This window comes from Mandrillus leucophaeus, unplaced genomic scaffold (assembly GCF_000951045.1).
Source record: "Mandrillus leucophaeus isolate KB7577 unplaced genomic scaffold, Mleu.le_1.0 Scaffold1366, whole genome shotgun sequence".
Classification (NCBI taxonomy): domain Eukaryota; kingdom Metazoa; phylum Chordata; class Mammalia; order Primates; family Cercopithecidae; genus Mandrillus; species Mandrillus leucophaeus.
The window spans coordinates 143,178-156,358 of NW_012101328.1; the positions used below are offsets into that span (position 1 = coordinate 143,178).

The 13,181-nt window shown below is 38.4% G+C and overlaps 1 protein-coding gene across 1 annotated transcript in view; it reads left to right on the forward strand.

Annotated features, from left to right (window-relative positions):
• Positions 1-13,181, forward strand: part of KIAA0368 (KIAA0368 ortholog) — a 114,495-nt gene that overhangs the window by 11,403 nt on the left and 89,911 nt on the right. Inside the window, exon 2 of the mRNA XM_011973279.1 lies at positions 10,393-10,523. Coding sequence (XP_011828669.1) covers positions 10,393-10,523 — 131 coding nt within the window. The remainder of the gene's footprint in view (positions 1-10,392; positions 10,524-13,181) is intronic.

A 13,181-nucleotide genomic window follows, 5' to 3' on the forward strand; every position in this document is an offset into this window, starting at 1 on the left:
AAATATTGTTCTCCCATATTGTAATATGGTTGATCTAACACCATTTTTTGAAAAGACCATCATTTACTTACTGCATTGCAGTGACACCTCTGTTGTAAACCAGGTGAGTATATACATATTTGTCTTTTATGCATTTTCTATTTTGGTCAAGTGGTCTACTTATTTTTTGTTAGCATAGTACACTTTTAATTACTGTAGTTTTTATTTTATGTGTTTATTTTTTTGAGACAAGGTCTTGCTCTGTTGCCCAGGCTGGAGTGCAGTGGCATGATCGTGGCTCACTGCAACCTCTACCTCCTGGGCTCAAGCAGTTCTCCCACCTAAGCCTCTCAAGTAGCAGGGACTACAGGTGCACGCCACCACGCCCAGCTAAAATTTTTTTTTTTTGTAGGGATGAGGTTTAACCATGTTGCCCAGACTGGTCTCAAACTCCTGAGCTCAAGCGATCAGCCTGCCTTGCCCTCCCAAAGTGCTGGAATTACAGGGCTGAGCCACTGTGCCCAGCCTGCTGTAGTTAGCCTTGAAATCTGACCAAAGACCTCTAACTGTTTTTTCTCTTCAAGATAGTTTTGGCAAATCTTGGTCCTTTGCATTTCTTTAAATTATAGAAAGAATCAACTCTTTTTTTTTTCTTCTAGTGGTGTCCACACTTTTAAAAATTATTCATCCACTCATTCATTGATTGATTGAGATAGTTAGTATCTTCTTATGTTGCCCAGGCTGGCCTGGAACCACTATAGGCTTGAGCCACTGTGCCTGGCTCTAGGATCAGCTTTAGTGTTACCCAAGATACCTGATGGATTGTGCTTGGATTGTATTGTCTATAGATGAATTTGGGGAGAATTGACATCTTATTAATATTTTCTAATCTGTGAATATGGTGTATCCTTTAAGTTTTCCTTAATTTCTCATAGTGGTGTATTTTAGTTTTCTGTGTAGGCGTCTTACATATTTTTCCCTAGATTAATTCCCAGCTATTTGATGTGTTTTGATGTCATTGTAATAGGTGTTTTCAAATTTTGTTTTCTAATGGTTTATTACTATTATATAGGAAACCAATTTATTTGTGTGTTTTGTTATTCTATTAATTTTTCCATAGATTGCTTTGGATTTTTTGTGTACCAGTCATTATCTTTAAATAATGAAAACGTTATTTTTTTCTTCCTAATCTTAATGCATTTTATTTTTCTTTGTCTTACTGCTCTGAATAAAACTTGCAGTACAAATTTGAATAGAATTGGTAGTAGTGAACATCTTTGCCTTGTTCCTGAACTCAGAGGAAAAGTGTTCGATATTTTACCTTTAGATATTATGTTTGCTGTAAATAAAAATCTCTTATCAGATTAAGGAAGTTCTCTTTTCTTCCTTGTCTATTCAACATGAATAGTTTGTTCCCATCTGTTTAGCATGAACAGATGTTGAATTTGATCAAATGCCTTTTCTGTATATATTGATCATATGATTGTTATTCTCTATTGTGTTAATGTGGCAGATTACACTGATTTTAAATGTTAAACCAACTTTGCATCTTTGGAATAAATCCAATTTTGGTATGATGTATTATCCGTTTTATGTGTCACTGGATTTGACTTACATATTTTTTACTTATGTATTATGATTTAAATATTATTTTATTATCTAATTTGCCTCTATATTCATGAGAAATATCTTTTATTTGCTTTTATCTTTCTTTCTGGGGATACCCTTGTTTGGTATCAAGGTTATTCTGGCCTCTTAACATCAGGGATGTGCCATCCCCTTACCCCACCTTTTTCTCTTCTCTGGAAGAAGTTATGAAGGAGAATTTGCCAGTGAATTCATAAGGTCCTGGCACTTTTTTTGTGTAGGGAGGTTTTAAATAAAACAGTCCATATTTGTGGTAATTTAAAATGAACCAGTTTTTTAAAGCAGAATTTATAATTGCAAGTTGTGTCACTGTGGTCTGTCTTTAGAAGTAATTAAAAAAACCCTTAAAATCATGTAATTATGACTTTGTACTAAGTTATGCCTCCATATGATGAGCTCTTGTGTCTCTGAGGTATTGTCACATGGGATTTTTAGCTTTCTGGCCTGGCTCAATTTTCCTTTGGTGGTAGTACATGGGGTTATTAACATACCTAGCATAGGATTCCTACTGTAGGTGAGATTCTACTAATAATTTATGTTTGCTCCCAACTGATGGAATATGTGTTCTCAAATACTTTGTAGACTCCTGATTTATTAAAATACTTATTTTTATAGTAGTAGTCAGCTTTATTTAAAAAGGAGGTAAAGTTAGCCAGATATGATGGCTCATACCTATAATTCCAGCACTTTGGGAGTTTGAGGCAGGAGGATTGCTTGAGGCCAGGAGTTCACAAGCAGCCTGGGCAACATAGACCTCATTTCTACAAAAAAGACGAAAAAGAAAATTTCTTCTTGCCACTGAGCTTAAGGGGGGGGGGAAAGAAAAAGGTAAAATTAAAGGAATAATGTATTCTGAGAGATAATAATTATATATAATGTTTATATAACATATAGAAAATATTTTATATCATATATAATTATTCTGCCAAACCTAACCGGTTAAGGGCATAGCCCTCCACTAGACTGAATCGACTTCATACGCCACCTACAAGTTCCTGTGATCCCAGAGCCCCCCCTCACTTTTGACCTGTTGGATACCGATTTGGGGGTCTCCATGGACCCCCCTCAGGTTTAATCATTAGCTAGAATGAGTCAGAACTCAGGAAAGCCCTGTATTTATGGTTATAGTTTTATAGAAAAGGATACAAGTTAAAACCAGCCAAAGGGAGAGACATGTAGGGCAAGGCCTGAGAGGGTTCCAGATGCAAACTTTCTGTTGTGTCAGGGTACTTTCCTGGCACAGCGATGTGTGATAATACACACAATGCACTGCTGATCACAGAAGCTCACCAGCTGGCCTGAACTTTGGTGTCCAGGGTTTTATTGACCAGGCATGATTGATTGATTGAATCATTGCCCATGTGACTCAATTTCTAACACCCCTCCCCCTCCAACCCTTCTCCTTGCCCAACTCCCCTAATCACCTGGCTGAAACCTGCAAGATGGTTAGTCTTTCTAGTGTAATCAACCCCCATCCTAAGTTCTCTCTTAGCATGAACAGTCTAGGGGCCCACTATGAGTTACTTCCTCAGCATAAGTTATCAGATGTGATTAGAGGGTCCTGCTATGAATAACAAAGGCACTTCAGTTACTGGGGAAATCCCAAGGGTATAGCGCTTACCTCTCAGGAACATGGACAGAGGCCACCGAAATTCTTTATTACACAAGAATATAAAAGCTGCACATATAATATGATAGCCATTATAACATTATATAATGTTTCACAACATTCTTGTGAAGCAATCTTATGCTGTTCCTAATAGACAAATTTGTTAATAACCTTAGAGAGGTTTAGTTTACTAACTAAAACCAGTAATGTATCTGACATGAAAATATAGGTCCATTGGCTTCTTTATATCATAGACTCTTGGAGAGAATCATTAATTGGGCTTTCACAAGTCTATGTTAATAATAATTGTATAGTTTATAAATAATTGCCCATTTGGAATTGTCCCCATAATATATGCAAAGGAAGAATTTTATACTTTTTTTAATGTGTGTTTCTCATATGTGTGTATATATATGCACACAAAATCTAGATACTTCTTTTAGCAGAAATTCTCTTTAGTTGGTTGATATGAAATAAAGGATATTTTCCTAAATCATATTAGTAACTGAAGATTTGGAAAACTGTCTGTATATGTTTGTATTTTTTCAGTGATTAGACACTGATGTAAATGCTATCGGGGTAGGGGGAAGAAAGGATAGGAGATTTATTTTTGATTTGTTTGATTGTGTGGATTAATGCTGCTGTAAATTTATATTCACTAACCTCAATTGGGTCCTTTACACTTTCTTCACATTTGTAGTTCATTTTACCAAACAAATTTTTCCTCTCACTCTGTGGCAAGCCTTTTCCTACCATTGTCACACTGCTGACTTGCCCTCTGCTCTCCAAATCTCAGAAGAAGACTTTGCCTTCTTTTTTACAGAAATAATAGAAACCATCAGAAGGAAATTCTTTCAGGCCCTTCCATAAAATTTGTAACATTGATTTTATCAACACCAGTCTTCCTGTTTCCCTCCTATTATAATGGCAGAGATGGCCTTCCTGTCCTATCTAAGGTAATTTCTCAGACCTTGTGCTGAATCCTAATCTCTCCCATATTCTCAGGGTCACAGTCTAATAATTTTTTCCCTCTTCAATCTCTCTTTCTCTAGTGGCTTTTTCCTGTTGCTATTTAAATGTGCTCAGAGCTCTTACTTGATTGAAATAATGAAAAATAACTTCCCCTCCCCTTTTCATAACTAAAAGTTTCTAAAGAGTTGTCATTTACTGTATTCCTCACATCCTTTTTAATCTTCCACTGATTCCTCTAGCCTGCGCAGTCTGCTTTTGTCTCTACCACTTCAATGAAACTACTTGAGCCAAGGTCAGGTGTGAACTCTATTGCTAAACGAACTGGATTCTTTTCAGTTCTTACCTTGCATGATCTTTTTGCATCATTTGAAATGGTTGACTGCTGTCTCCTAGGAAAATCTTTCCTAATTATTCTGACCCCATGTTTTCTTTCTGTTTTTGTGTGTTGCCTACCATTCCCTTTTTCAGACTTTCCTTCTTCTGCATTTAAATGCTGTTATTCGCAAACAGTCTGTCCCAGGCCTTCTGTTGTTTTCTTTCTACATGCAGTTATCATGTACCTGTGAGGTAAGCCTGGACAACATCCGTGCCTCTTCCCTCTTCACTCTTTATACCCATGACCACCAAGCTCTGGCGCATGGTAGAGTTTCAGTAGATATTTGAATGAGTGACCTAGATAGGAGAATGAGTGCTTGACTGTGAAACTGGGAGGGTGCTGGGCCTTGAAGGAGGAGAGAATTTTGATGAGTGGGGAGGAGGAGGAGAAAGGTTGAATTGCAGCTGGTCACATATGGAGTTAGCTTCTTATTCGTAGTAGTGAGTTCTCTCTAATGTTGTTTTCTGACCTTTGAATTTGTATGTTTTTCCATTTTTGTAAAAAATATTGCCTGAATGAGATACGTTCTAGTGAACCTTTGGATATTCTTTCAAATAAAACTTCCTGTATAAGGTATAGTATGTATAGTATGTGTACCCGATAGAAAAAGGGTCATTCTTGGAGACAGTTGTATGGTATAGGCAAGGATTTTTAGAGTAAAGTTCAGAAGACTCCATTCTTATTCTTACTCTGTTGCTAATTACATCTGTGACCTTGGGCAAGTCCTTAAAACTCACTGTGCTTTTTTCTGTTATATAATCTTTCAGTCTTCTTCAGTTCTGTTTTGAATCCAGTACAAATCTTTCTTTATGCAGCCTTCCAAATAAATTTTCTTCTTGACTTGGGGGTAGTCACAAGATTGTTTATAATAATTCATTAAACTGTGCATTTGTTTTGAATGATTTTCTGTATGTATTATTACACAGTTAAGAAGATTTTTAAAACCCACAAAAGACTTGTTTCCTACATCCCTCCATATAGCAAAAGAAAATTCCAGATGGATCAAAGAGTTGAATGTAGAAAGCAAAATCATAAGTGTACTTGGAAGAAAACATAGATGAATATACCTGCCAGGAGACTCCCAATTTACCCCTAGCTTCAGTGATTGTCTAGTAGGACTCACAAGATTCAGCATATATTTGTACTCCCAGCTAAGATTTAGTATGGCAAGGCCACCAAAGGGAAAAGTCATGTGAGTGAAGTCTGGAGGAAACCAAGTGCAAGCTTCCAGGAATCTTCTGGTGGAGTCACACAGGACATGCTTGATTCTTCCAGAAGTGATTGTGACAGCACGTGTGAAATGGTATCCACCAGAGATGGTCATCAGAGACTCGGTGCCTCAGGTTTTTATTTGGGGCTGGTCATGTTTGTACCTTCTTCCTAAAATGAACCAAAATTCCTCCCTGAAGGGAAGCTGGTGTATAAACAACATTATTTGTACAGACAGGCACAGTGAACCACTCTTAGCAGTTCTGGAAATGGTGGGAACCCTGCTGAAATCCAGGTTTCCAGATGTCAGCCACAGGCCAGCCTCAGCTAGAAAGCACGTCTTTCTTTGTTTTTTTTGAGACGCAGTCTCGCTGTGTCGCCCAGGGTGGAGTGCAGTGGCGTGATGTCTGCTCACTGCAAACTTGCAGACTCCGCCCCCTGGGTTCATGCCATTCTCCTGCCTCAGCCTCCCAAGTAGCTGGGACTATAGGCGCCCACCACCACGCCAGGCTAATTTTTTGTATTTTTAGTAGAAACAGGGTTTCACCATGTTTGCCAGGATGGTCTCGATCTCCTGACCTCATGATCCGCCCGCCTGGGTCTCCCAAAGTGCTGGGATAGGTGTGAGCCACCACGCCCAGCCGAAAGCAAGTCTTTCTATAGGTAGCAGTCCTAGGTCTGTGTTAACTCTTCTCTACACAATATAATATTTAAAAATATTTTGCAGTGAAAATGACTTTTCTAAGCATGCCTAGAAACTCAGAAGTCATATAGGGAAGGAATGGTAAGTTCAACTGTACTCAAAAGACTTAGGCCGGGTGCAGTGGCTCATACTTGTAATCCCAGCACTTTGGGAGGCCAAAGTGTGAGGATCGCTTGAGGCCAGTAATTCAAGACCAGAGACCTCTGTCTCTACAAAAAATAAAAAATCAGCTGGGTGTGGTGGCGTATGCCTGTAGTCTAGGCTCCTTGGGAGACTTAAGTAGAAGAACAGCTTGAGGCCAGGAGGTTGAGGCTGCAGTGAGCCGTGATAGCGCCACTGCACTCTAGCCTGGGTGACGGCAAGACCCTGTCTTATTTAAAAAAAAAAAAAAAAAAGGAAAAGAAACATGTAGCATTTGGTTGTATCTGTAGATGTTGACCTTTCTTCCTTTTTGTGAGATTTGAACAAACTTGTCTTTTATTTAAGTATAGACGGGTCTGTGAAGATGACCTAACAGTGTTAGATTGATTCACCTCAAAGCAGGTAGAAGGCTTTACTTTTTCCTCTGGTATACCTAGCCTGTTTTAGCAGGACCCTCTCACATGGCGGTTGGTGCTCTTTCTTCCCATTCCCATGTTCTCATAATTGTATTGTGTTTAGGATGTCACATTTGCCTGTCTTGTGAGGGAGAGAAGATATTAGGTACTATGCTGGGCATACATAGAAGCATCCAAATGATTGCGTGAAAAGTAACAAGGACCAGATATTCCACACCCTCCTGCTGCTGCCACCTCCCTGCCTGCCCCCCGTCCCCCACCGTTTTCTTTAACTTTGACAGAGATTCTCTAGGTCAGTTTTATTATGAAGAGTTTAATTTTCTACCTTTGTCCACAAAACAATTCTTTTCCAATTTCTGTAGCTCAGATTTGTAGTTTCTACGGCGTAAGAGCTGTAAGGCACTAAGAAGCTGCTCCCTTACTTGTAACTTCCGCAAGCACTGTGGGTTGAACTCAGCATTCCTGAGAACTTCTTTTACTGCAGCATTTAGCGTTTATCAAATGGAATCACTGGTAGTCTCAGAATGAGCCTGTCTTTCTTTCTTCCCTCCCTTCTTTCTTTTTGTTATTAATTTTTTAAACTAAACTTGTGACTTTATTTGGATTTTACCAGTTTTTCCATTAATGTCCTTTTCCCCCACTCCAGGATCCTGTGCAAGGCACCATTTAGTTGTGATGTTTTCCAGCTTTCTTTGGTCTGAGACAGTTTTTTTAGTCATTTCTTGTTTTTCATGATCTTGAAAGTCCTGGGGAGTACTGGCCAGGTGTCTTATAGAGTGTCCCCCAGTTTGGGTTTTTCTGTTGTTTTACTCATGATTATATTTGGGTTATGGGTTTTTGTTATGAATGCCAGAGAGGTAAAATGCCTTTCTTGTCACATCATTTCAGGGACACACGATATCTACATGACATCATGAGGTTAACCTTCTTACTGGACTAAGATAGTATTTGGCAGTTTTCTCTACTGTGAAGTTAACCTTTCTCCCTTTTTGTATTCTAAGGAAGCAGTCACTGAATCTAGTCTACCCTCAAGGGGGAGGGTGGGTAGGAATTAAGCTCCACCTCCTATAGGGGGAAATAGCCACATATATTATTTTGAATTTTTCCTATAAGAAAAATTTGCCTCTCCCCCCCCCCGCAATTTCTTTAATCATTCAATAATTATTTCCATCAGTATGAACTCATGTAGATTTACATTTTGGCTTATAATCCAACGCTGTTATTTATTTTATTCCTTCTACTGTCATGGCTTGGGCCATTAGGAGTTCTTTCAGGTTGGTTCCTGTATCCCTTTGACTTGTTCCATGTTCCATTTCTTTATTTTTGAGACAGGGTCTTACTCTGTCACCCAGGCTGGAGTGCAGTGGCACCATCATGGCTCGCTGTAGCCTCAACCTCCCAGGCCCAAGCAATTCTCCTACCTCAGACTCTGGAGTAGCTGGGACCATAGGCACTTGCCAACATGCCTGGCTAATTTTTTCTTTTTCTTGTAGAGATGGGGGTGTCTCTGTGTTGATCAGGCTGGTCTTGAACTCCGGCCTTAAGCAATCCTCCCTCCTTGGCCTCTCAAAGTGTTTGGATTATAGGCATGAGCCACTGTGCCTGACCCCATGTTCCATTTCCTTTAAGGCACTGCAAGATGCTTCATACTCATCTTGTTTTTGCCCTGCCCCAGTCCCTAGACTCAGGCCTTTTTCCAAGCAGCTTGGTTCCTTTTGCTGGAGAATGGTATTGAAAAACAAGATCAATTCTGGGTGTTGGGTATGCTTGTTGCTACTAGGATGTCATTGCTTCTGCCCCTCTCAGAATTGACCGATCGATCTGTTGATCTATCTGTCTGTCTATCCATGTATCTGTCTACATCTCTGTCATTGATCCATCTATTGAGCAATCTGTATCTATGTAATCTATCTTCCTTTAGAACATTATTGTGGGAAATTTCTGGCAAACACAATAGTAATATTCAGTATCTGTTGTGAAGCTTGAATAATTATCAGTTAGTGGCAATCTTGGTTTTACTTATATAACCCCTCCCCAGTGTCTCCTCATTTTTTTTTTTTTAATTTTTTATTCTTTTTGAGACGGAGTCTGGCTCTGTCGTCCAGACTGGAGTTCAGTGGTGCAATCTCGGCTCACTGCAAGCTCTGCCTCCTGGGTTCACACCATTCTCCTGCCTCAGCTTCCTGGGTAGCTGGGACTACAGGTGCCTGCCACCATGCCCGGCTAATTTTTTGTATTTTTAGTAGAGACGGGTTTCACCGTGTTAAATATAGGATGGCCCCGATGTCCTGACCTTGTGATCCGCCTGCCTCGGCCTCCCAAAGTGCTGGGATTACAGGCGTGAGCCACCACGCCTGGCCGTCTCCTCATTATTTAAAGAAAATTCTACTGGCTATTATTTCACCTGCAGATATTTCCATCTTTATCTCTAAAAAATGACTCCTTTAAATATATATATTTAAATTGAAGTATAGTAGATACAGTAGAAGGTATGAAAGTGTAGAGTTTGATGAATTTTTATAAATGTATTTATCTCTGTAATCACGGAGATTGAAATATAGAACATTTTTAGCTCATTAGAAAACTCCCTAATTCCCATTGACAATTTTTGTAGGGACCTTTAAAAAACAAGCATAATCACAGTACCATTATAGTACCTAAAACAATTTTAACAGTAATTCCCTAAAATCAAATATCTAGTTGTTTGCGTAGGCTCCCCTTTCATCCCCATCTTCCCGCTTGCCCCAGCAGTGTACTGGTTGAAGAAGTTGCCTTGTCTGTAGTTTATCACAGTCTGGGTTTTGCTGAGAGTATCCCCATGGTGTCATTTAACATGTCTCTCATAGTGACTTTCTTGGGGAAACTTGGCTGTTTCTTTCTAACTAGGTAACCCTAACACAGTAATGGGCAGTGATTCTGCCTTTGGAGAAACTTCATCAGTAAGATAATTTCACCAGGGATAGATATATTGTCCCTAATAACTAATGGTATCTGATTAAAGTTTTGCTCCCTTGTTCTACTAACTAGTTCCAGAAAATGCCTTCAGAAATCTTGTATCCTTTCCAGTGTCCAGTTAAAACTGAATAACCTTGCATGTGGGAGAGAATTTTTTTGTTCTTGGGTTTGTTTTCTTCCATTCTAAAAGGTAGACCAGGATAGAACAATTCACCTTTTTGGTGTTGTTTTGTAGCTCTGTCAAAATATCTGTACAGGGCTAGCTATGGTTAAAGTTCTGACTAAAGGATTGCAGTACAGAAGAAAGGAATAAGCTATGAAAATAATTGGTCTTGGTTGTTTTGGTTTGCTAAATTCTCTCTCTTTTTTTCTTTTTATATTATAGATCAGCTTGAACGAGTCTTTTTACGACTTGGCCATGCTGAAACAGATGAACAATTACAGAATATTATATCTAAATTCCTTCCTCCTGTTTTGCTCAAACTATCTAGCACCCAAGAAGGAGTACGTAAAAAGGTAAGCATGTTGGGACAGCTGGGGGAATTAAATAATGAATAAATGAATACACATTATCAAGTGAATTCTCTGTTCCCATTATTGAATTCTAGGTTTGTGATCTTAATTATGGCCTTTCAAAATGGAGAGTAAGTACAGAACCAGCTTTTATGATTTAAAAGTAGCTTTTGTATCCTTAGCACAGCTGTCTTTAGCACCAACTGTCTACTTGGCATCAGTGCCAGATAATATAATTGAGATAATTATCCTGGAGTGGATGGAGACATGATCTGAAATCCATGCCCTTGATTCCAACAGGAAAGTTGTGTGGTAATGGGGCAAAAATATTCTTTAGTTAGTTGTTGACAAAGACTATAATTTTAACTAAAAGTAAGCAAAATAAAAAAAATTTAAGCGAAGTATTGTATAGCTCCTGTTTTAGGATTCTGCAAAGTACTCTTACAAAAGGTTGGATAACTGTCATATCAGTATTTTCATTTTCATTTTCTTTCTTTTTTTTTGAAATAGGGTCTCACTCTGTCACCCAGGCTGGAGTGCAGTGGCACAATCACAGCTCACAACAGCCTCCATCATCTGGGCTCACGCCATCCTACCTCAGCCTCCCAAGTAGCTGGGACTACAGATGCAGACCACCATGCCTGGCTGATGTTTAAATTTTTTGTAGAAACAGGGTTTCACTTTGTTGCCCAGGCTGGTCTCAAATTCCTGAGCTCAAGCGATCCACCTGCCTCGGCCTCCCAAAGTGCTGGGATTACAGGCATGAGCCACTGTGCCTGGCCAGTATTTTTATTTTTTAATGGAACTGTTCTACATGGAACATTTTCCCCTTGATTTGTAGAATTGTTCATTAGTCTTCCAGTATATTTATAATAGGTCATCCAGTCTTTGAGCTATAGTCAGGTTTTATTCCTTGGGCCACTCTAATTGGCAGCGACTTCCTGGAGGTCTGCCCTGAGAGGATTCCAAAGTCTGATTTGGGTTCAGTGCAGAAAGAGTATCTTTAAGAATGTCTTTTATGTTTATGTTTCTTTACAGGAGGGAATGGCATTCTTGTCATGTATTTGGCATGTCTGCTGTTAATCCTTCTTTGCTGAGATAGACGTGCATTTGATTATATCACTCTTCTATTTAAAACCCTTCTGTGACCTTCCCTTACCTTTAGGATACCAAGGTCTAAAAGGCCCTTCAGGAGTTGATTTCTCTTTACTTACTTAGCTTTATCAGTTTCGTTATTTAGCAGATATTTACTGAGTGCCTTCTATATGCCAAATCTTGGGGATATGGTGATGAATGATGACAACACCTAGTTGGGGAAATCAGTATAACACAGTCAGGCAAATAGTACATAATTATAATTTGTGATACATACCAAGGTGGAAAAGGAAAGGATTTTATGAAAGAATATATTTGGGACATAATTTAGACTAAGTGGGGGGTATAAGGGGAGGCCTCTGGTGTGTGCAGGAAGTAGCCAGGCTAAGAGATGGGGGAGACCATTAATAGGCCCTGTGCAGGTGTTCGGAGCAACACACAAAGTGTGATGCTTTCAGGAAATTGGAGAAGGCCACAGTGATGTCTCCAGTGCATGAGAGGAAGCCTGATAGGAGGAAAGAGGTATTCCAGGGGCACTAATTTGAAAGGGTATTGATGGTAGTGCCACCATAAGTCTAGCTGTTGGCTGGAGAAAGACTTGGAGTAGAGGCCAAGAGTGGAGACCTGAAGAGCAAACAGGGAACTTTCGCATTAGTCCAGGCTTAGTATTGTCAGTAGTTTCAACTCATTTACTTATCTTAGATTTTTTTTTTTAATTTCTTTGTATTTTATTTTTTTATAGAAAGTCATTCATCTCTGTCCATCTACTTTAAATGTTCAGTTTGTATCATTCACTTCTATGATACTATTATTATTTTTTAAAAAATTTTATTATGTATATTTGAGGTTTACAATGTGATGTTATAGAATACATATAGATTTTAAATGTTTACTGAAGCAGTTGAGCATATCTTTCTCACATAATTTTAGACTATTACTCTTAATATTCTATTATCATTATTTCAAATGGGAAATTCTATTCTTGTTTCTGATTTTATTACTACCAAAGTTTTAACCTTTTAATCGGCCATTTTGAAAGGAAACCCAGCTTTTAGATTAATGTTCCCTTTTTAACTGTATTTTTTCTATTTGTATTTAAATTATTTCCTTTTTTGGATATGTTTTTCTTGTGTAAAGTTTTAATTTATATAATAATCTGTCAGTGTTTCTTATGTGTCAAGAAAAGTGCTAAGGACTTACATCCTCACGAGGTTATGTGAGGTAGGCATTATCCCCATTTTATAGATGAAACTGAGGCTTGGAATGATTAATACACTTGTTTAAGGTCAGATAACAAATGGTCAGGCCAGGATTTGAACCCAGGGCTTTTGAACTTCACAATGTAAGCTTGGCCATCAAGTTAAATGCTTTATTCTTTAATTATAATATGTTTAAAAAAAAGAACCAAAAATGCCCTCAGCTTATGAATTTCTCCTTGATGACTATTTTAGTTACATTTAATAGTTATATTGATGTGCAGTTTGGTCATTTTATCTTTGACTTATTTATAAGAGTGTTGTTTTTAGTTTCAAAATATTTGATATAAAATTTGCCTGGTTTTATTGC